The sequence below is a fragment of the Rhinopithecus bieti genome, unplaced genomic scaffold (assembly GCF_001698545.2).
Source record: "Rhinopithecus bieti isolate Rb0 unplaced genomic scaffold, ASM169854v2 scaffold_42565, whole genome shotgun sequence".
Taxonomy (NCBI): domain Eukaryota; kingdom Metazoa; phylum Chordata; class Mammalia; order Primates; family Cercopithecidae; genus Rhinopithecus; species Rhinopithecus bieti.
The window spans coordinates 182,374-207,901 of record NW_016818029.1 but is presented as its reverse complement, the minus strand read 5'-3'; the positions used below and the strand labels follow the sequence as shown (position 1 = coordinate 207,901).

General features: G+C 37.3%; 1 protein-coding gene across 3 annotated transcripts in view; it reads right to left on the bottom strand.

Annotated features, from left to right (window-relative positions):
• ANKUB1 (ankyrin repeat and ubiquitin domain containing 1) overlaps positions 1-10,420 on the bottom strand; it is a 31,572-nt gene extending 21,152 nt beyond the window's left edge. Inside the window, exons 1-2 of one of the 3 annotated variants that reach the window (XM_017856543.1) lie at positions 9,869-10,420; positions 8,382-8,525 (exon numbers count right to left, since the gene is read on the bottom strand). In XM_017856543.1, the coding sequence (XP_017712032.1) occupies positions 8,382-8,525; positions 9,869-9,958 (234 nt within the window). In that variant the 5' untranslated portion in view covers positions 9,959-10,420. Of the gene's footprint in view, positions 1-8,381; positions 8,526-9,868 lie in introns of those variants that run through there. The other 2 variants (XM_017856544.1, XM_017856545.1) reach the window with 2 other exon arrangements.
• Between the last annotated feature and the right edge of the window lie 15,108 nt (positions 10,421-25,528).

The following is a 25,528-nucleotide window of genomic DNA, read 5'->3' as shown; positions in this document are numbered from 1 at the left end:
TATTTTATATAATAGCTCTTTTTTATTTCTTTAAAATTCCTTATTCATATTTAGAATTAAATGCAAATAACAAATTAAATGCAAACAAATAACAAAATAAATGCAAATAGAATAACATGCAAACAAAATAACAGAGTCCTAAGTCACTCTTTAAAAAAAAAAATTTTTTTTAAGAGTCTTTAAGGCTTGCTATGTTACCCAGGCTGATCTTGAACTTCTGGGCTCAAGCAATCTCCCACCTCCTGAGTAGCTGGGGAAAGAATTCGCCTCCATTCCCAGCTCTCAAGTCACTCTTAAGTTAACTAGGTGTATGAGGTTAGATAAGTTGAAAAGAAGCTTCTCAGAATATGAATAATCATATATTTATATCTATAAAGATAAGCATCTATGACTTAGTATACATATAACTGACTCTGGAACAAGTAATAAGGGAGAATTGCAAAGTATCTAGCAATCTTTTTTTTTTGAGAAAGATTCCACTCTGTTGCCCAGGCTGAAGTGCAGTGGCACTGTGAGAGCTCACAATAACCTCAAACTTCTAGACTCAAGCAATCCTCCTGCCTCAGCCTCCCAAGTACAGGCACTCGCCACCACACCCAGCTACTTTTTAAATTATTATTTGTAGAGACAGGGCCTAGCTATGTTGTCCAGGCTGGTCTGGACCCCCTGGCCTCAAGCAATCCATCCACCTCAGCCTCCCAAAGTATTGGGATTACAGGAGTGAGCCTCTGTGCCCAGCTGATCTGGCAATCTTTAGATGAAAATAAAAAGTGCAAGGAAGAAAATATTATTAATTATTAATGAAGCCAGATTCTTAAGTCTCAAGCAAATTAACACCTGCAGAGTCTGTTCATTTTTCTTAGCATTCAGGAACTTTTATCACATAAATAATAAATGTTGAATGACATCCCAGGCCTTTTAATCCATAATGTAGTTCTCATTTTACTTTTTAAACTCTACATATTCACCTTTGTATAAACCTTGTTTTTATGGGAAAACCCATTTTGAGTTCTAGTGAGGCACATTAGTTGTCGATACTTCCTCATTTGGTGGTATGATGAGGGAGTAGGTAGATGCCAATTAATAGCAACTTGCTAACCCACCTTATCCACATAAGAGAAGGCATCTCTCTACCTCTCTCTCTACGTGATACTCCTCCCCAGGTATTCTGAATCAGAGAAGGCTGGTCAGTCACACCCAAGGAAGTCAGATGCTATTAAATAATAATACCATACACAAATCATTGTTGAACATATACAAAATTTGATTTTTTCCTTTATAAACAAACTGAGATGCAAACAAACCAACACAAGAGATATACACAAAGTATCTTACTTTTCAATAAAAACAAATACATTCTATTTCATGAGAATAATTCCATGCTTACCTTCAAAAAACAAATGCTAACTTACTGTACATTCATACATGTACTTTAACAATAAAAAAGGAAAAGCTAAACAGAACCTACTGAAAGAAAACAAGTTAATGAAAGTTTTGAATGTACTGATATATTTTTTCTCAAGTTGTGCTTTTTTATATTTTGCTGTTTTGGAGTTACAGCCCTAAGTAAGCAGAAGCTTGCTGAACTCTTCCAGAGTGAACAAAAGGGGAAATAATGTTTGTTTTTGTTGAACCGAATGAATTCCAGTGAGATGTCTTCATAAACTTCTCCTCTTGTGTGGTAGTCATTCTGGAGAGATTATCCGTGGAATCTTGGACACTGAATTGGAACACCTTTCTTCGCCAGATTCTTTTCATACCTTTTTTTATGGCTCATCTTAGAAAAGAGGGCCATTTTTAAGAAACATGCTTTCATGTGTAAATTTTAAAGAAACATGTTTATACATACTTTTGTGTATAAAAATACATAAATGTAAAACCACATATATATTTCCTGGATTTTTGTGTTTATACATTAACAGTACCTTTTGAAAGCTAAAATGTTTATCATTTTGAATCAACTTTAGACTTGTCAAGATAGTACAAACTTCTCTAACTTATCTGATAGACATCTACTCAATGGTACTACAGTCATTCTCTCAGCATAACACAGCTTTTCACAACATTCCAGGGATGTCAGGAGGGATTAACTATGTTTTGACCCCAGCACTTGGTTGGTACAAGTCTGGTTATAGAAGGAGGCAGGGAAACCAGGAGGAGTCCTAGGGAGGCTGAGCCCACTTCACACTCTGAAAAGCACAACCTGCTGGATAGTGGCCCCCTTTGCAGTAGGGCATGGACAGGTGACAAGGTGCTCCCAATCAAACCTGCCTATCTACCCCCACTTTGAATTAGGAGCCACTAAGGCAGAGAAGCAACAGACACAGGAAAGTCTGTGGGCAATGGCATTTCTGAAGTTGCTGGCCTGGCAGCAGGGCTGGCACCATGTCCAGTGCCTGCTTTGAGGGCTCAGTGTTGTCTGTAGTGGTGAACTTCCTAGATTAGTTCCAGGGCATGCTTTAGATGTTGTTTCTGGCTGCATAATCTCTAAGACTGATTCTCCAATCTTCCGAAAACTACTCAATAGCTTTTCAATATTTATTTTCTGCTTAAATTATCTAGGCTTTGTTTCTGCTGCTTCCAACTAGGAACCTTGATGTTGGTCAGGGGAAAAGCCAAAAATACTGGGGAGAACTTTGCCCTAACAGTAGAGAAAAATGGGAAATGCCACAGTAAGGGAGGGAATGGATCCCTGAAATGCATCTCAGTACCTTGCTATGAATTGCAGACAATCATATACCATCTTGTTAGTTTCCATACTTTACCTCTCAAACCCTTATCAATTCATTTATTAATATCTATTTATGTACAGCCTACTATGTGTCTTAGGTACTATTCTAAGCACTGGGTGAAAACAGTGGACAAAACTTAAGCAATCGTTTCCATGATAACACAGGTTAAAATGAAGGGGGCAAAAGTGATAGTGCCTCTGCATGTTGTACAAAAACATAGACTTTTGCAGTGCCTCATGCCATTGTTTATAGGAACACAGTGAAATGCAACAGCATCAGCAATGAATGGTCAGGACTGACTCTTGTATTAATAGAAATTAGAGGTATATACCATAGAAAATATTGATTGTGGCTTCCATAAGAGTTGTTTTCCAAAGAAGGAAAAGTTAATATAATGTTCTTTTATTATTATTATTATTATTATTATTATTTTTATTATACTTTAAGTTCTAGGGTACATGTGCACAATGTGCAGGTTTGTTACATATGTATACATGTACCATGTTGGTGTGCTGCACTCATTAACTCGTCATTTATATTAGGTATATCTCCTAATGCTATCCCTCCCCCTTCTCCTCACCCTATGACAGGGCCCCGGTGTTGTGATGTTCCACCTGTGTCCAAGTGTTCTCATTGTTCATTCCCCTATGAGTGGAACTGCCGGTGTTTGGTTTTCTGTCCTTGCAATAGTTTGCTTCAGAATGATGGTTTTCCAGCTTCATCATGTCTCTACAAAGGACAGGAACTCATACTTTTTTATGGCATGCATAGTGTTCCATGGTATATATGTGCCAATTTCTTAATCCGTCTATCAATGATGGGCATTTGGGTTTTCCAAGTCTTTGCTTTGTGGAATAGTGCCAGAATAAGCATATGTGTGCATGTGTCCTTATACAGCATGATTTTGAATCCTTTGGGTATATACCCGTAATCGAATGTCTGGTCAAATGGGTATTTCTGTTCTAGATCCTGAGAAATTGCCCACATTGTCTTCACAATGGCTGGAACTAGTTTACAGTCCCACCAACAGTGTATTTTAAAGTGTTCCTATTTCTCCACATCCTCTCCAGCACCTGTTGATTCCCTGACTTTTTAATGATTGCCATTCTAACTGATGTGAGATGGGTATCTCATTGTGGTTTTTGATTTGTATTTCTCTGAGGCCAGTGATGATTAGCATTTTTTCATTGTGTCTGTTGCCTGCATTATGTCTTCTTTGAGAAGTGTCTGTTCATATCCTTCTCCCACTTTTTGATGGGGTTCTTTGATTTTTCTAGTAAATTTGTTTAAGTTCTGTTGTAAAGATTCTGGATATTAGCCCCTTGTCGATGGTAGATTGTAAAAAATTTTCTCCCATTTTGTAGGTTGCCTGTTCACTCTGGATGGTAGTTTCTTTTGCTGTGCAGAAGCTTTTAGTTTAATTAGATAACTTGTCCAATTTTGGGGCTTTTGTTGCTATTGCTTTGGTGTTTATAAACATGAAGTCTTTGCCATCCTATTCCTGAATGGTATTGCCTAGGTTTTTTTCTAGTGTTTTAGGTTTTAGGTCTAACAATTTACATCTTTAATCCATCCTGAATTAATTTTTGTATAAGTGTAAAGGAAGGGATCCAATTTCAACTTTCTACATATGGCTGGCCAGTTTTCCAGCACCATTTATTTAAATAGGGAATCCTTTCCCCCATTTCTTGTTTTTGTCAGGGTTTGTCAAAGATCTGGATGGTTTGTCAATGTGTGGTATTATTTCTGAGGGCTCTGTTCTGTTCCATTGGTCTATTTTCTGTTTTGGTACAGTACCATGCTGTTTGGTTACTGTAGCCTTGTAGTATAGTTTGAAGTCAGGTAGTGTGGATGCCTCCAACTTTGTTCTTTTGGCTTAGCCGTTGTCTTGGGCACATGCAGGCTCTTTTTTGGTTTCCAATGAACCTTTAAAGTAGTTTTTTCCCAATTCTGTGAAGGAAAGTCATTGGTAGCTTAATGGGGATGGCATTGGAATCTATAAATTACCTTCGTGCAGTATTGGTCATTTTCACAAATATTGATTCTTCCTAACCATGAGCATGGAATGTTCATTTCCATTTAGTTTGTTCCTCTTTTATTTCGTTGAGCAGTGGTTGTAAGTTCTCCTTGAAGAGGGCCTTCACCATCCTGTAATTGGATTCCTAGGCATTTTATTTCTCTTTGTAGCAATTGTGAATGGGAGTTCATTCCTGATTTGGCTCTCTGTTTGTCTGTTATTGGTGTGTATAGGAATGCTCGTGATTTTTCCACATTGATTTTTGTATCCTGAGACTTGCTGAATTTGCTTATTTAGCTTAGGAGATTTTGGTCTGAGATGATGGGGCTTTTCTAAATATACAATCATGTCATCTGCAAACAGGGACAATTTGACTTCCTTTTTCCTAATTGAATACCCTTTATTTCTTTCTCCTGCCTGATTGCCCTAGCCAGAACTTCCAACACTATGTTGAATAGAAGTGGTGAGAATACAATGTTCTTTTCCCACTATTCTTATATTACCCCTATTTCCATTTCTTTTCCAAATATGTCTATATTACCATTAAAAGAAAAGCATAATATACAGGGAAGCTGGAAAAAGTACGGACTATTTAAAGAATGTATTTCACAGTAGATAATCTCTGTATTTATCCAGTGTCTTTCCCTCTTTTTCACACAAGCAGAACCTTGTAAGCACACAAAAATATGAGCACTATAAAGAAGCCAACTATTTTGGATTCATTTCGTGAGACATAATATCTACTTGTACCTTTTAGAAAGAAAAGCCACTTACTTGCCAAGTTTTTGAACTTTACAAAAGTTTTGGGTTCACATTATGATATTTCTAAGTTGTACCAAAATTTAGAGATGCTAAAGAGTTGCACTTCAGGGATTCATTCCCTCCCTTACTGTGGCATCTTCTATCTCTCTCAAGGCAAACTAACTTTCACAGAGTAACATGATTAAACATAGTTAAGTAGGAAAGGTACTACTTAAATGTATATATATATTTAATTATTCAGTAAAGCAACTAACATGACTTGGAAATCAGCCTTGGTAACCTGAGATAGATCAAGCATGATAGAACTGGTATGACTGTACTCTTTCAGGCCTGGAATATTCTCTAAATGTGATTCTACTGGACAGAATGAAGAGTACAATTAATAAAATTTCAGGGAACTTGAGAATTTTTAATCAAACTCTGTGTGTTGTCCAGTCCTGTGACTTCTGCCCTGGCTCTCTTGAATAAACTCCTTTCTTTTTTTTGAGACAGGTCTCACTCTCTTGCACAGGCTGGGTTCAATTGATCCTCCTGCCTCAGCCTCACAAGTAGCTGGGATTATAGGTGTGCACCACCACACCCGGATAATTTTAAAAATATTTTTGTAGAGATGGGGTCTCACCATCTTGCTCAGGTTGGTTGCATTGAATAACCTCTTTTACCCCTGCTTTCTATTTATAGAATTAGCAGTTTAAAACTTCAGGTAAAAGAGTTCAGCGTGAAGCTTGCATCACTGTGATATATGATGCTTTATTGGCAGAATTTAGGAAATTTTTTTGTAAGTAAAACTGTGAACATAGGTTGCATCTGGGGAGGGAAACTGGGGGCCAGAGGAGGGAGAGTTTTTTCTTTTTCTTTTTTTGAAACGGAGTCTCACTCTATCACTTAGGCTGGAGTACAGTGGTGTGATATCGGCTTACTATAACCTCCGCCTCCTGGGTTCAAGCAATTCTCCTGCCTCAGCCTCCTGAGTAGCTGGGATTACAGGTGTGCCCACCACACCCAGCTAATTTTTGTATTTTTATTAGAGATGGGGTTTCACCATGTTGGCCAGACTGGTCTCGAACTCCTGACCTCAGGTGATCCACCCACCTCAGCCTCCTAAACTGCTGGGTCACAGGTGTGAGCCACTACACCTGGCCAGGAGACTTTTACTGTGTATCTTTTTGTTTCTTTTGAATTGAGAACCATGTGAACATACTACCTATTAAAAAATAAATTTTAAAATGTTGTATAATAACTTAGTTAAATAAAAGTATCCTATCTATATTGTTAAAAACTTTGTCTACATCCCTGAAAAGCCATCAGAATCTTCCAGTCAGCTCAAATGTTAGTGTTGAACTTACACTACCATCTCTAAGCAAGCAAACAATAAAAACTCTTGAACCTTATGATTGGCATTACAGAATTCTGGGAAATTTTAGAGAGCTGATCCTGTACGGCACCAAAAACATAGTATGGAAATATATTTACAGATATAAAGAGAAGACATTAAGAAATGGCTGGAATTCGGTCTGCTTTGAAATGTAATGTTATACTTCCATTTTCTGAGTAAAAGAGGGAGAAAAGAAAACATTAAAAACGTTTGTAAATATGGTCTTTTGTTTACGTAAATGGGATGATCCAATGATCATTATTCTGTGACTTGTCTTTCCTACTTAATAATAAATATTGAAGAATATTCCTTTTTTGTTTGTTTGTTTGTTTTTTTGAGACAGGGTCTCACTCTTGCCCAGGCTGGAGTGTAGTGGTTCGAGCTCGGCTCACTGCAACCTCCCCCTCCCGAGTTCAAGTGATTCTCCTGCCTCAGCCTCACGAGTAGCTGGGACTACAGGATTGTGCCACCACGCCCAGCTAATTTTTGTATTTTTAGTAGAGATGGGGTTTCACCATGTTGACCAGGATGGTCTCTATCTCCTGACCTCGTGATTTTCCCACCTTGTCCTCCCAAAGTGCTGGGATTACAGGTGTAAGCCACCACACCCGGCCCAGAGTATTACTTTTAAACATCCATTTAGTCAAGTACTAACACATATTAAAAGAAAGAGTTAACTTTGACTACCATAATTTTTTTAAATGTTAAATATGAGAAACTTGGTGACCCATTTAGTGGAGAATGTATACTTTACTAAGTTTCTTAAGGTTCATATTTTTATATACGGTAAAGCACTAATACAGGATAATACTTCTTCCCTAGAGCAGCAGCATTTAAATTCTTTGGACCACTCATTCCTTTAAAAAATTGTTGTGCATACAGGATCTTAGACTCAGAAAATCTCCAGGCACATTAATTTTATTTATATTACAACTTTAGGGGTTTTTTAGGTTCTTAAAGCCCAACTGTGTATCTTAAGTTAAGCACCATTGATTAAGGACCCTCTATAAATGAAAAAAATCTTTATTGCATGTACACCTAATTGGAATGGCTACTTTGGCTGGATTTGGATGTAGAAAATTCCCTTTCATTCTTATTGCTACTGAGAATTTCTTCTTCCTCATTCCACTACTGGTAATCACTGTGGCCCCACTGAAATGATCTAATGCTCTTCTTCCCACATCAAATTCCAGATCTGGAATTCCCTTGGCTTTGTTTTCATATTGGTTCTGTGATGGCAGGACTGGGCAGGCAATAAAGGGCGTGGGGAGGCAAGAGGAAGAAGAGTAAAAAGGGGGCAACTCTATCCCTTCTCCATATCTTACTTCCCCTTATAGCACAAAGCATGCATAAGACCCGTTATACAAATGGAAGTAAGGAGAAGGCAAGAGAGACAATTTCTTTTTAAGTTATGGAATTATTTTGGTTAACTTATCCCCAACTTTATTCAAAATGAGATAGATATCTTAGACAAATGTTACCCTGACCATCATACCTTAACAAAGCATTTGAGAGTTGAGCAGAAAGATATTCCAACATCAGCAAGACTCCAACTGTCCTTTAGAGCGGCTCCAGCATACATTAACTCCAGATACCGCCTGCCTTGTTTGTCTTCAGAGAGAGGAATGTGGAAATAATCCTTAAAAATCAATAGCATATGATGAAAACAGTACATTTCTACATTACTAGACCAGAAATGTACTCTCTCTCCCTTTACATTTTTTTCCTCTGGGCATTATAATTGGGACAAACGGAAGAAGTATTAAATAGGGGTTCTTAACTTAGAGAACTTCTTTATGGATAGAATTTAGGTGGGAAGAAACTACATCTTTATTTTATTAACTCTAAATGAAATTGAGATTTTCTTTCAATTACACATGTAGGCAGCTAATTAAAGTAGGAGTAGTTGCTGCACCTGTGACTGACACCAATCGCAGTCACAGATGTTTTCATATCACATTATAGTTGTTGCATATATTTCAAAATATTATTTCTACTAATCTGTATTTGAAAATACAATAGTTATTAGATGAGCTGCTAGAACTTGTTAGTTAATGTGTTAATTAGGAAGTCCACATGTCACTGTATCATACATTTGGGCTTTATAATATTTGAAAATGTATTTTAATATAACAAATTTCATTTCTATTATATCTGTTTTATTTTATGCATTTAAAGACATTCTGAGAAGCAGTCTATAGACTTCACCAGACTTCCAAAGGGATTCATAAAACATAGAGGTTAAGGTCCCTTGTGTTACAAGATTTAGATTTCAGACATCGTAATAATCTGAATATCATGTAACTATGGTTCAGTAAATGCTGCTTAGCAAGTAGGAATGACCGTCTCCAAATTAAATATTTGATGATCAGAAACTAAATATTTTGCTTAATTTTTTACTTTAGAGTGAACATTTACATGAAATTTATAAGGAAGATACTGTACACAAGTTATTTCTTATTCTGGCTCTGTGATCCTAGGTAAGATAGTCAACCTTTCTGAGCTTCAGTTTTTCCTGAATGCAAAATGAAGCCATAGCTCACAAGTTCTCTAAAGTCCTCTCTGCTTCCAAAATCCTTCGGTTCTTTGTAGTTGTTTGCTCACCAAATAAGACATTTATCTGATGACTGGCATATCCCACTTACATAGCCTGAAGTTAGTGTCTTGCTTTTGTCCTTTTACGAAGAATTGCAATAATATTATCTGGCCTGTGTACAACCCACACATTCCCCAAAAGAAGTCAGACTTTTGTTTTGTTTTCTTGGGAATTGACTGGCTCTTTTTGTTTTCTTGTCTAACACCACCAGAGTTACTGTCTTCTTATAAATCTATTGTGTAAGCAAATAATAGTATTTTCAAATAGTTTTCATTCCGTTTTTGCTGAAAAGGTGCCAATAGCATCTCTACCCTTTGTACATTTTTAAATGCACTGCACTGTTAAAATTAATATACATTTTGATGGCTTGGGAATGAAGTACATACCTTTATCATCAGCTTGACAACCTCCACAGTTTCATCTGCTGAAACATCAAATGGTTCAAAAGATCCTTCAAAAGCGATGAAAATCCTCATTGTACAATTACCTTTTCAAACAAAAAATACCCAACTTTTTCAAAGATCCTCCTGGATGGCTGGAAAAATTCCAGTTCACAATTAAGGACAAAAATAGCCAGAGGCAGCGGTCACTGTCTAGCCTCAAAAGTAAGTTGCAGAATGTGAAGAGCCTAGTCCCACAGTGCCACAGTATCAGGCAACACAGACACCAGCTACAGTGGAGGAAATATTTATCTGCTGAAGGCAGTAGTCAATAGCCACCTTATTCCTATATTACGGAAACCAGCAAACTTGACAATGGTTGAGGCAAGTATGGACAAGCTTCAAGCACTTGATACAAAAATGCTACTTATAAATTACACTTCTGTGATGTGGTCCCCATCAACTGACTCCTGAATTCTTATTTACATAAGTACAGCTGATTGAAGAAACCTTAAAAATAGATATTTGATTGGGATGCACTAGCACAGGGTGAAGCAAAACAAGAGTTGATTTTATTGAATGTGATAATCCTGAAAGTTCTCTGTAAATAACTCTGAGCTGAAACATTCTGGTTTCCATAACAACTTTGTGTACTTGTTCTCTGGCAGTATTTATAATCCTGCCACAGAGTACAGAACAATACCCACTTGCACCAGGGAGATGAATGTGTAGGCAAATCATTCTGTGGCTTTCTCTTCCGATTTCTCTATAATAGAATCTGCTGAGTAGCAACACAATATAGTTGGTATTTTCTTTAATCCTTGCCTTTATGTTATTTAGGACAATTTCCCATTGTTATCTCCTTCAACCCCCACTTAGTGTTGGTGGAAAATATTTCAAACCCCCTCAATAAGTGAGCAAATAAGCTGGGCATGGTGACATGTGCCTGCGATCCCACGTACTCAGGAAACTGAGATGGGAGGATAGTTTGAGCCCGGAAGTTTAGGGGTGTAATGCGCTGTGATTGCCCCTGCGAATAGCCACTGCACTCCAGCCTGGGGAACATAGCAAGAATCTGTTTGATATAATAAAAGAAAATACTGCATTTTTAAAAGAAAAGATAATGTATTAAGAATAAATTTGGCCAGGCGTGGTGGCTCACGCCTGTAATCCCAGCACTTTGGGAGGCCAAGTCGGGCAGATCACTTGAGGTCAGGAGTTCAAGACCAGCCTGGCCAACATGGTGAAACCTTGTCTCTACTAAAAATACAAAAATTAGCCAGGGGTGGTGGTGTACGCCTGTAATCCTAGCTACTCTGGTGGCTGAGGCACAAGAATCACTTGAACCCTGGAGGCGGAGGTTGCAGTGAGCTGAGATCACACCACTGCACTCCAGCCTGGGCAACAGAGTGAGACTCTGTCTCCAAAAAAAAAGAAAGAAAGAAGGGGGAGTGGAGAGAGAGGGATAGAGAGAGAGAGAAAGAGAGAAAGAATAATCTTAACAAGAAATGTGTAAGAGCTGTATAACATAAACATAAAAATACAATCAATAAACATAAAAAAAGGGCTGAACAAGTGGCAGGTATATCATAACTTTGGAAGGAAGGTTCAAAATTATTTCAAGTCATCAATTCTTCCTAAATTCATCTAGAAATTAATATTATCTCAATAAAAATAACAGCAAGATTTTTTTGTTTATGTAAGCAAGATGGTTCTAAAATTCATATACAGAAAGCAGGCAAGGATAGCTGGAAAAACTGGGAAAGAAGAGTAATGAGGGAGCACTCACCTACTAGATGTTAGAATTTAATATAAGGCTACAGTAATTAAAACGGGATTGTACTGGCATATGAAGAGTCAGAGAAATCAAGCTAAAAATAGAAAGCATAGAAATGGATTCAAATACATACAAGAATTTAGTGTATGGTAAAAGTGACATCTAACATCAGTGGAGGTGGAGTGGGGAAATAAGATAAATTATTAATAGTGTTGGATTAACCAAGCAGTCACCTGAAAAAAAAAAAAAACTGGAGCCTTACTTTTACCTTACAGCAGCAGAAATTAAAACGAGTCTAAAACGAGTTTAAAATTTAAATGGGAAAATTGAATCATGAAAACTTTAAGTCTTCTTATATTTTAGGAGATTTTCAATCATCTTGAGTAATAAGACCTTTCTAACTGTGACAAAATTCCTAAAGCTGTAAAAAAAAATTGATAAATTCAACTATTTTTTAAAATCTACATGGAAAAATAATTTGACATAAAGCTGGGGATAAATAAAGTTAGAAAAATATCTGCAGCCAGGCACGGTGTCTCAAGCCTATAATCCCAGCACTTTGGGAGGTCGAGTTGGGCGGATCACAAGGTCAAGAGATCGAGATGATCCTGGTCAACATGGTGAAACCCTGTCTCTGCTAAAAATACAAAAATTAGCCAGGCGTGGTGGCGGGTGCCTGTAGTCCCAGCTACTCAGGAGGCTAAGGCAGGAGAGTCACTTAAACCCGGGAGGTGGAGGTTGCAGTGAGCTGAGATCGCGCCTCTGCACTCTAGCCTGGTGACAGAGTGAGACTCCACCTCAAAAAAAAAAAAAAAAGAAAAAAGAAAAATACCTGCAATTCTTCATACATGTAAAAGGTGCATTTAATATATAAAGAGCACCCACAAACATTTTAAGGACATGATGCCATTTTTTACCAGGAAATTGGAAAAGATCCAAAAGTTTGATTGCACACTCTTGCTGAGTCTGTTCCAATGATACTTTGTCATAGGGAATGTGATTTGGTACAACCCTATATAAAGGAAAATTTGGAAATATATATCAAAATTACAAATGCACATATTCTTTGACCCAATGATTTAATTTTAGGACTTTATTTTACAAATATTTATATGCTTATTTGCAAAATGATATAGGTATGTCATTATTCATTGCAGAGTTGTTTGTAATAGCAAAAGATTAGAAACACCTTTCATGTCCATCAATAGGGAACTGATTAAACAAATTATTTTTCATTCATACAAGACTATACAGCTATTGAAAAGAACAAAGAAGTTTTTTGTACACCACTATTGAAAAATCTTTAAGGTATATCATTTTATGAAAAAAGCAAGGTGTAAAATACAGTGTGTAGTACATTGCCATTTGCGGAAAAAAAGGGAAAAATCACATCTATATCTTTATCTATAGATATAAATCTGTTTTGTGCGTATACCTCAAAATCCCTGGAAATATATTCAGAAAACTAGAAAATTTGGTGCCTGTGGAGAGGAGACTTAAGCATCAAGGGTGAGGACAATATTTTTCATTGTATTATATTTGTATTTTAAATATATTTTATTTTATTTTTATTTTTATTTTATTTTTTAGAGCAGTGTTAGGTTTGCAGCAAAATTGGGTGGAAAGTACAGAGAGTTCCCATATACCTGCTACCTCCACATATGAGAGTATCCTTCACTATCAAAATCCTGAACCAGAATGGTTCATTTTTTTACAAATGGTGAACATAGATTGATACATCATTATCACCCAAAGTCCATAGTTTACACTAGGGTGTTGTACAACACTCTTGTTGTATATTTTATGGGTTTCGACAAATGTATAATGACCTGTATACACCATTATAGCATCATAGAGGGTAGTTTCACTGCCCTAAAAATCCTCTGTATTCTGTTTATTCATCCCCCACTTCCTTTGCCTGTCTCCCAATCCTGGCAATGAAGAACATCTTGGTTGCTTCCAAGTTTTGGAAATTATAAATAAAACTCGCATAAATATCTGTATACAGGTTTTTGTTTGAAGTTTTCGACTCCTTTGGAGAAACACCAAGGATCATGACTGCTGGATCATGTGGTAAGAGTATGTTTAGTTTTGTAAGAAACTGCCAAACTGTCTTCTGGAGTGACTGTACCATTTTGCATTCCCACCAGTAATGAATGACAGTTCAGTTCCTGTTTCTCCACATCCTCACCAGGACTTAATAGAGTGTTTATATTATCTTTTATTCTTTTAAATTTTGATCCATGTGAATGCATTAAATGAAATAAAATGAAAAAAAAAAAAAAAGTCCAACTTGCAGCCCTTCTAAGAAGCCTTCTTGATGTCCCAGTTTTTTTTCTCGATTCTCCTGCTGCATCATATATTCTTTAACTATAGGGTCTTTTATAGTGCATTAATTTATTATGTCAGTGACAGCCTCCTCCACTAGACTGTGAGCTTCCTGATGGTGGGGCAGTGTCTTATTCTCCTTTGTATCCCCAGTGGCCTAGCCCAGAGTCTCACAATGGATGAATAGACAAGCTAGATTAATATCTTTAAAAATTGCCTTGTAACAATGAAATGACAGGTAGACTTGAAAAACTCATAGCAGTTTACAGACAGCTTAAAATGATAAAGATTACACTTGATTCTCTCAGTTGCAATTTAGAAACAGCTTGCCTTAGCATCTAGAGGCCCTTTTTGAGTTATTTTCTTTTCTAAGAGTGGTAAAACTAAGTTAATTAGCCTACTGGGGACCTCCTACATGCAATGGAACATGCTAGGTCTTTGGAAGATTTGGTCCTAAATATGATCTTAAGGGATTTGCTGTGAGTAGGGAAGATGACAGATGTCCAAAACACCTGGACCAGGGACTGTATTGTAGGATGAAGTATAAGATAGGTGCAAATAAAATAGAAGGTATGGAGGTGAAGACACATTTGATCTGAGATAAGATATATTCTTAATTCATTTATTCATTCAGTACATGCACACTGTAGGAAAGTTGTGGTATCCTTCTTCATCCATCTTAAGGGTCATGGCCAACACTCCTATAACAAAAGACAGATTAATAAGAGAAAAGTGTAACAAATCTATTCAATCAAAGTTTTAGTGACACAGGGACTTCAGAAATGAAGGTTCAAAGACCCAGGGAAAACTGTCCATTTTAATGCTTAGATTTGATGTGAAGAATGAACACCCATGTAGCAATGAAATTGGATAAAGATCTAATGGTAATTGACTATAATCTAATGGTAATTGACTGAGGGGGAAAACTCAGCAAGGCCTGTCTGTTCATAGTCTTCTTGGCCTCTCTGTGTAGCACCCCTTCCTCCCAGGTGTAGGACAGGACCCCTCTGGAATGAGGGTCTTTAAGGAAGAAGGGAGAGAGTCACCTTTCTAGATTTTATAGCTCACATTAGAGGTGAGGAGTTCGAGTTTTTACGACCTGCCTTGGGGAAGAGGAATACTGGTTTTTTTTGACTCCCTTCAGGGGAGGAGGGAGTGTGGGAAACCAGAAGGCAGGAGAAGGTCAAAAGAGACTTTGCTTCTGAGGTTGCTTCTGAGACCTTCCAGTTTTCTTTAGTTCAAAGGACTCAGTATGCCAAAGTGACGCACTTCTGAGTATCATTTTCTAAGCTGAACAGCACTGAGCCCCTAATATGTGTCAGGCACTGTTCTGTGCTGGATTATTGCAGTGAACAAGACATGGAGCTTCCAGTGTAGTGTGTATATGTGTGTATGTGTCTTTGGGGTGGAGAGGAGAGTAAGAATAGGTAGGGAATCAGGGGAGGGCAAACACAATATTTAAGTAACTAATAAACAAGGAAGCTCTGTTTAAAGACAAATACTAGGACTAAACATGGAAAAAGAGCTAAAATGGTCAAATACTAGGGCTAAAAAAAATAAATGTAATGAATTAGGAAAGAATTGCTTACTGGGAATAACAGTAGGGAATAATTAGATTAAATGCAGGGAAAACAAATAAATAGCAAGATGACACATACCAAGATAGAAAGAGAAGGAAAAATAGTGTTACGAGAAGATCTGGATGCATGTGGAAAGAAACAGCCATGCCACAATCAGTGACTAATATTTTAGTCCACTGTCGTCTTCTATATTTCAAAAATGGAGATCAGTTTCTTGATTCTTATTTCTGAGCTTAAAGTGTAGCATTCTCCCTATTATAATTTAACTCTTTAGGTTCCTTTAAAAAGTGTTGTCAAATTGTCCCTGTTTGCAGATGACATGATTGTATATTTAGAAAACCCCATCGTCTCAGACCAAAATCTCCTTAAGCTAATAAGCAACTTTAGCAGTCTCAGGATACAAAATCAATGTGCAAAAATCACAAGCATTCTTATACACCAATAATAGACAAACAGCCAAATCATGAGCAAACTCCTATTCACAATTGCTACAAAGATAATAAAACACCTAGGAATACAACTTACATGCGATGTGAAGGATCTCTTCAAGGAGAACTACAAACCACTGTTCAAGGGAATAAGAGAGGATGCAGACAAATGGAAAAACATTCCACGATCATGGATAGGAAGAATCAATATCGTGAAAATGGCCACACTGCCCAAAGTAATTTATAGATTCAATGCTATTCCTATCAAGCTACCATTGACTTTCTTCACAGAATTAGAAAAAATCTACTTTAAATTTCATATGGAACCTAAAAAGAGCCAGTATAGCCAAGACAATCCTAAGCAAAAAGAACAAAGCTGGAGGCATCACACTACCTGACTTCAAATTATACTACAATGCTACAGTAACCAAAACAGCATGGTACTGGTACCAAAACAGAGATATAGACCAATGGAACAGAACAGAGGCCTTAGAAATAACACATCTACAAACATCTGATCTTTGACAAATCTGACAAAAACAAGCAATGGGGGAAAGGATTCTCTATTTAATAGATGGTGTTGGGAAAACTGGCTAGCCGTATGTGGAAAACTGAAACTGGACCCCTTCCTTACACCTTATACAAAAATTAACTCGAGATGGATTAAAGGCTTAAATGTAAGACCTAAAACCATAAAAACCCTAGAAGAAAACCTAGGCAATACCATTCAGGACATAGGCATGGGCAAAGACTTTATGACTAAAACACTAAAAGCAATGGCAACAAAAGCCAAAATTGACAAACGGGATCTAATTAAACTAAAGAGCTTCTGCACAGCAAAAGAAACTATCATCAGAGTGAATAGGCAACCTGCAGAATGGGAGAAAATTTTTGTAATCTATCTATCTGACAAAGGACTAATATCCAGAATCTACAAGGAACTTAAACAAATTTACAAGAAAAAAACAACCCCATCACAAAGTGAGCAAAGAATATGAACAGAACACTTCTCAAAAGAAGGCATTTATGTGGGCAACAAACGTATTTTAAAAAGCCCATCACTGGTCATTAGAGAAATGCAAATCAAAACCGCAATGAGATACTATCTCATGACAGTTAGAATGGTGATCATTAAAAAGTCAGGAAGCAGCAGATGCTGGAGAGGATGTGAAGAAATAGGAGAGCTTTTACACTGTTGGTGGGAGTGTAAATGAGTTCAACCATTGTGGAAGACAGTGTGGCAATTTTTCAAAGATCTAGAACCAGAAATACCATTTGACCCAGCAATTCCATTAGTGGGTATATACCCAAAGGGTTATAAATCATTCTACTATAAAGACACCTGCACACTCATGTTTATTGCAGCACCATTCACAATAGCAAAGACTTGGAACCAACCTAAATGCCCATCAATGATAGAATGGATTAAGAAAATGTGGCACATATACACCATGGAATACGATGCAGCCATAAAAAAGGATGAGTTCATGTCCTTTGCAGGGAAATGGATGAAACTGGAAACCATCATTCTCAGCAAACTAACACAGGAACAGAAAACCAAACACTGCATGTTCTCACTCATAAGTGGGAGTTGAACAATGAGAACACATGGACACAGGGAGGGGAACATCATGCACCAGGGCCCGTCGGGGGGTGGGGGAGCTGGGGGAGGGATAGCATTAGGAGAAATATGTAATGTAGATGATGGATTGATGGGTGCAGCAAACCACCATGGCATGTGTATACCTATGTAACAAACCTGCATATTCTGCACATGTATCCCAGAACTTAAAGTATATATATATATAAAAGCTTTGAAATAATTACACGCTTATATTGACTTTAAAATATTTTCTGATTTATGATATATTGATACATGCCATACATGTTATGGATATGTACAGAATAACAAGAAGAATTTTACATTACATGGTGAATAGTATTGTAGAGCAATGCTGAATGATTGGTGGTCCTTTATGATACTATTTACCTTAGAAGTATCTGCTTTGGTATTAAAATGTCAATGCTGGTGTGTTGAGAAAGAATTGATAGTATCTATTTTTAACATCTAACTATGCTTTTATTATTGTGACTTTTAAAATTTGTCATTGAGTTTTGTTCTTTCTTTTCATCTAAGAAAGCATAAATGTGCATTTGAATCATCTGGTGATCCTTTTTATATGTTGATTCTCACTGAGAAGTTCTAGAGTGGGACCTGGGATTTTCAATTTATTTTCAATTTAACAAACTCCCTGGACCATACTTTGTTTTTGTGTTTGTTTGTTTTGTTGTTGTTGTTTTCTGAGATGAAGTCTCGCTCTGTCGCATAGGTTGGAGTACAGCTACGATCGCAGCTTACTGCAACCTCCACCTCCTGAGTTCAAACGGTTCTCCTGCCTCAGCCTCCCAAGTAGCTGGGAACACAGACGCACACCACCACGCCTTGCTAATTTCTATAGCCAGACGCTATAATTTCTATAGCCAGATGCACACCACCACGCCTGGCTATTTTTAGTAGAGACAGGGTTTTGCCATGTTGGCCAGGCCGGTTTTGAACTCCTGACCTCAAGTGATCCGCCTGCTTTGACCTCCCAAGGTGCTGGGGTTACAGTCTTGAGCCACTGTGCCTGGCCTCCCTGGACCATACTTTGAATAGCAAGGAACTAGAAGTTATATGGAGCTTTTAAAAAAATTAATTGTAAAGAGAAAGAGATTTTTGTCCCAGCTGCCTCCCAATTTAATACAAAGAAAAGCAAAAGAATATTGTCCTTTAAAATTCACCTAAAAATAGTTTCACAAAGCAGTGGTTTTAATCTTGCATTATTTGTTTATTATTATTATCTGATATAACTGATGTCTTTATTTGGATCATCTGAACACATGGCAAATGCAATTGAACAGTTCCCTCATGTCTTTATATTTGGAAGTGAAAAAACTAGGGGCAGATGCATCTCATTAAATTGCTAAGATCAATAAAGACTTAACTATAACCAAGATGGAAGCTGGGAGAATTTCCAGACATTAGAGCTCATCACTAGATGCAAAGACTCTTTCAAGGAAGAGAAATTGTGCAACTAATAGCTAGAATAAACTCATGCTTGATATAGGAAATAACAAGCAGTAAACAGGAAATAAATCTACAACTAGGAAAATAAGCAGTATTTAGGAAAATAGCAATTATAAAACACAGTTTATTGTCAACAAAAATAGAACAAGCAGTAGGCTAATTGAAGTACTATGTACCATTGTGTTATTTGGAATGTTTTATATCAATACAGGACTTGTAAATTAAATTATAACTTTAACAATTATCCCATTTAGTAGAATCAAACACATCATGCTTAGTAGTCTCCTTTCTGATATCACATCCCCTATCTTGTGTTTAAATTGTAGAGAAAGCTCTTACATATTCATCAAAGCCCCACAGATTAGGACAGTGCCTTCTCCGATCTGCTGTGTTGTCATTTTTGTTCAATATTCCCCATTCTGTGGATTTGCTTCTCTGCCTTAAGAATGTGTTTGGTCATGCAGTTTGCAGAAGAGTGTTGGGGTCAGCGGTGAGAACTGATCAAATTTGAGGTGGCAATAGCTGACAATTAAATCTCTGATATCTTTCTTTTTTCCGGATCCAATTTCAGATACAATTGTAAGGGTTCCATGTAGAAAAAACTGTGGGGCAGGAGCTAGGGATTCTCAAAACCTGCTTGATGTATGCTAAAGGCTAGCTCTAAATATATTTTATTTAGTTTAGTAGTTTTATTTGAAAGGTGCAAAGAAGGCTGCCTGTAAATGATCAAGCAGTCCTCCTACCTCAGCCTCTCAAAGTGTTGGGATTACAGGCATGAGACACTGCACTTAATCCCAGTGTACAGATCTTTTATTACCTCCTTGGTTAAATTCTTTTCTAAGTATTTTATTCTTTTTGATACTATAATAAATGAAATTACTTTTAAATTTTTTTCTTGGATAGTTTATTGTTAATGTATACAAATCCTACAAAATGTTTAAATGTTCATGTTGTATTCTGCAACTTTACTGAATTCATTTATTAGTTCTAACAGTTTCTTGATGTAGTTTTTAGAGTTTTCTATATGCAAGATCATATCATCTGGAAACAAAGACAATTTTACTTCTTCCCTTCCAATTTGTATGTCTTAGATTTCATTTCGTTGCCTAGTTATTCTAACTAGGACGTCCAGTATTATATATTGAAAATAATTGGTGAGAGTGGGTGTATTAGTCCGTTTACATGCTGCTGTTAAAGACATACCTGAGACTGGGAAGAAAAAGAGGTTTAATTGGACTTATAGTTCCATATGGCTGGGAGGGCCTCAGAATCATGTAGGGAGGCAAAAGACACTTCTTACATGGCAGTGGCAAGAGAAAAATGGGGAAGATGCAAAAGCAGAAATCCCCGATAAAACCATCAGATTTCATGAGACCTATTTACTATCATGAGAACAGTGTGGGGGAAACCACCCCCATTATTCAAATTGTCTCCCACCAGGCCCCTCCCACAACGTATGGCAATTATGGGAGTACAATTCAAGATGAGATTTGGGTGGGGACACAGAACCAAACCAAATCAGTGGGCATCCTTGTCTTGTTCCTGTTTTAAAGGAAAAGCTTTTAGTTTTTCACCCTTGAGTTTGATGTTGCTGTGGGCTGGCCATATGTGATCTTTATATTGTGTTGAGGTATATTACTTCTATACCTAATTTGTTGAGAGTGTTTTCTTTTTAAATCATAAAAGGATATTGAATTTTGTTAAATGCTTTTTCTGTATCAATTGGGATGATCATATGATTTTTGTCCATTCTTTTAATGTAGTGTATCACATTTATTGATTTGCATATATTGAATCATCTTTGCATCTCAGGGATAAATCCCACTTGATTGTGGTGTATGGTTCTTTTAATATGCGGTTGAATTTGGTTTGCTAGTATTTTGCTGAGGATTTTTGCATCCATGTTAATCAGGAATATTGTTCTGTTATTTTCTTTTCTTGTAATGTCTTTCTCTGGCTTTGATATCAAGGTGATACTGGCCTCATAAAATAAGTTTGTATTTCCTTCCTTTCTATTTTTTGGAAAAGTTTGAGAAGGATTGGTATTTTATATTCTTTAAATGTCTGCTAGAATTCACCAGTGAAGTCAGGTCCTGGGCTTTTCTTTGATGGGATTTTTTTCTTATTTGTGTAAATGTATAGGGTACATGAGATATTTTATTACATGTATATAATGTGCAGTGATGAAGTCAGGGTATTCAGGGTGTCCATCACCAAAGTATGATACATTTTTGTTAAGTATAGTCATCCTACTCTGTGATCAAACATTGAATTTATTTCTTCTTACTGTATGTTTGTACTCTTTAACCCACTTCTCTTTAACCTCCTCTCTTCCTACTCCACTCATCCTTCCCAGTCTCTTTGATCTTGTTTTACACTCTCTACCTCCATGTGTCCAAATATTTCACCTTTCTCATGTGAGAACTTGCGATATTTGTTCTTCTGTGCCTGGCTTATTTCAGTTAAGATAAAATGACTTCCTGTTTCATCCATTTTGTTACAAATGACATGATTTCATTCTTTTGAATGACTGAGTAGTATTCCACTGTGTATACATATTTTCTTTATCCATTCATCCATTCTTGGGCACTTAGGTTGATTCCATATCTTTGGTATCGTGCATAGTGTTGCAATAAACATACAAATTCAGTATCCCTTTGTTATAATGACATATTTTCCTTCTGGTCGATACCCAGCAGTGACATTGCTCGATCAAACTTTAGTTTTTTTGAGAAATCTCCATACTGTTTTCCATAGTGGCTATACAAGTTTACATTCTCACTAAGAGTATATAAGAGTTCCCTTTTCTCCACATGCTCACTAACAATTGTTATTTTTTGTCTTTTTAACAATAGCCATTCTGACTGGGTGGGGTAAGATGATATCTCATTGTGACTTTGCTTTTCATTTCCCTGATGATTAGTGATTTTGAGCATTTTTTTCATAAACCTTTTGGCTATTTTTATGTCTTCTTTTGAGAAGTATCTATTTGTGTCTCTTATTCACTGTTTAATGGAATTATTTGTTTCTTTCTTTTTTTCCTATTGAGTTCCTTGTATATTCTGGATATTAGTCCCCTGTTGGACAGTTTGCAAATATTTTCTCCCATTCAACAGGTCGTTTCTTCATTCTGTTGATTATTTCTTTTGCTGTGCAACAGCTTTCTAGTTTAATTAAGTCATGAGAGATTTATGATTACTGATTCAATCTCCTTCCTCATTATTGGTCTGTTTCTTCATGATTCAGTCTTGGTAGATTGTATATTTCTAGGAATTTATGCATTTCTTCTAGGTTATACAATTTGTTGACTTATAATTGTTCATAGTATTCTCTTAGACTGCTTTGTATTTCTGTGGTATCAATTATAATCTCTTCTCTTTCATGTCTGATTTTATCTTTCTTTTTTCTTTAGATAAGGTTTATCAAATTTGTTATTTTTTCAGAAAAAATCTCTTAGTTTCATTGATCTTTTCTATTGCTTTTCTAGTGTCTATTTGATTTATTTTGTTCTGATCTTTGTTATTTCTTTCTTTTTAGTAACATTGGGCTTTGTTCTTTTTCTAGTTCCTTGAGGCATGATGTTAGGTTGTTTATTTGAGATCTTTATGTTTTCTTTATGTAGGTGTTTATCACTATAAAATTTACTTTTAGACTTTCTTTTGCTGCATTTCATGTGTTTTAGTATGTTGTATTTCCATTTTTAGTTATCTTAAGATGTCTCCTTATTTTCCTTTTGATTGATTTTTTTGACCCATTGTTTGTTCAGGAGTATGTTGTTTAATCCACAAGTTTTCCTCCTCTTACTGATTTCTAGTTTCATGCCATTGTGTCAAAAAAAGATACTTGGTATGATTTCAGTCTGTGGCCTAACATGATCAGTTATGGAGAACGTTCCACAGGCACTTAAGAAGAATGTATATTCTGTTGCTGCTGGATAAAACGTTCTGTATATGTGCGTTAGGTCCAGTTGGCCTAAAGTGTAGTCCAAATCTACTATTTCCTTATTGATTTTTGGTCTGGATGATCTATCCATTGTTGAAAGTGGGGTATTGAAGTCTCCTCCTGTTGTTCTATTACTGTTTCTCCCCTGAGAACATATATTTACAATTCTTATAGCTGCTGCTGCTGCTGCTTCCTCTTCCTCCTTCTCCTCCTCCTTCTCCTCCCTCTTCCTCTTCCTCTTCCTCTTCTTCTCCTTCTCCTTCTCCTTCTTCTTATTCTTCTTTTGTTTTTTTGACAAAGTCTCACTGTCTCCCAGGCTGGAGTGCAGTGGTACAATCTCAGCTCAAGCAGTTCTCCTGTCACAGCCTCCTGAGCAGCTGGGACTACAGATGCACGCCACCTCACCGGGCTAATTTTTGTATATTTGGTGGAGATGGGGTTTCACCATGTTGGTCAGGCTCATCTCGAACTCCTGACCTCAAGTGATCTGCCCACCTCAGCCTCCCAAAGTGCTGGCATTACAGGCCTGAGCCACCGCGCCCGGCGTCTTACAGCCTCTTAATGCAATGACTTTTTTTTTTTTTTTTGAGACGGAGTCTTGCTTTGTCGCCCAGACTGGAGTGCAGTGGCACGATCTCGGCTCACTGCAAGCTCCGCCTCCCGGGTTCACGCCATTCTCCTGCCTCAGCCTCCTGAGTAGCTGGGACTACAGGCGCCCGCCACCGCGCCCGGCTAAGTTTTGTATTTTAGTAGAGACGGGGTTTCACCGTGGTCTCATCTCCTCACCTTGTGATCCGCCCGCCTCGGCCTCCCAAAGTGCTGGGATTACAGGCGTGAGCCACCGCGCCCGGCGACTTTTTTTTTTTTTTTAAAACATTATATAATGCTTATTTGTTTCTTTTTACGGCTTTTCACTTAAATTTTATTTTGTGTGATATAAGTGTAGCAATCCCTACTCTTTTTTTGTTTTTTATTTGCATGGAATATCTTTTTCCATCTCCACACTTCAAGCCTGTGTATGTCCCTAAAGCTGATGTGAGTTTATTATAGGGAGCATGTAATTGAGTCTCTGTTTTTTTTTTAAATCCATTCAGCTACTCTGTGTCTTGATTGGAGAATTAAATCCATTTCACATTCAAGGTAATTATTGATAGGTACGGACCTACTATTGCCATTTTGTTAATTGTTTTCTGCTGTGGGTCTCATGGGCAGTGTTCCACTTGGCTGGGAGAGACACGCACTCACTCACTAAGTTCTCCCTTTTCCTGTGGGAGAAATCGCTGGCCAAGGGAGGTCTCTCTTGGCACTGAGCTCTGCCACCTAGTGGAAGCAGTGATGCAGGAAAAGCAAAACTCTTCTTACCCGCTTCAATTTATCTATTCTGGAAATTTTTATTTTTTATTTTATTTTATTTTTATCTTGTTGTGTCCCCCAGGCTGGAGTGCAGTGGCACGATATTGACCCACTGAAACCTCTGCCTCCTGGGTTCAAGCGATTCTCCTGCCTCAGTCTCCTGAGTAGCTGGGATTACAGGTGTGCGTCACCACACCCAGCTAATTTTTTTGTATTTTTAGTAGAGACAGGGTTTCACCATGTTGGCCAGGCTAGTCTCAAACTCCTGGCCCCAAAAAACTCCAACAGTGTGCTGGAACTTCTCCACTGGACTCCTGGACTTCCACAAAGGTACTCTCATCTGGAGGTAGTTTTCAAAATGGATGCTTCTGCAGTAGGATGGCAGTAAAGAGCTCCTATTTCACCATCTTGCTGATGTCACTTATTCCATCTCATTCTGAATTTGCCATTTATTTATTTATTTATTTATTTATTTTTGAGACGGAGTCTCGCTCTGTCGCCCGGGCTGGAGTGCAGTGGCCGGTTCTCAGCTCACTGCAAGCTCCGCCTCCCGGGTTTTTATGCCATTCTTCTGCCTCAGCCTCCGAGTAGCTGGGACTACAGGCGCCCACCACCTCGCCCGGCTAGTTTTTTGTATTTTTTAGTAGAGACGGGGTTTCACCGTGTTAGCCAGGATGGTCTCGATCTCCTGACCTCGTGATCTGCCCGTCTCGGCCTCCCAAAGTGCTGGGATTACAGGCTTGAGCCACCGCGCCCGGCCTGAATTTGCCATTTAAAATACCTTTCATTTGCTTCTTCCCATCTCTCCTTCTGCTTTATATTGCATATCGTTTTCTTTATTCCTTTATTCCCTTTTTATGTCTACTGGTTTGGAAATAATACTCAATATCATACTCAGAAGGTCTCCATACCTTTTTTTGCATATCTTTTTTCTGGGTTTGATTTTCACATTTCTGAAGATATTCTTTACAAGTTCAGTTAGTAGAAGTCTGTTAGTGGTAAAAGCTGATTTTCCCTAAAAATGTATTTATTTTGCCCTCACTCTTAAGTGATAGCTTAACTAGGCATATAATTCTAAATTGACAGTTGTAACTATTTTATTTTAGCATTTGAAGATATTATTTCACTGACTTTTAGTCTTTTGTAGCTATTAAGAAGTCCAGGCCAGATACAGTGGCTCACGTCTATAAT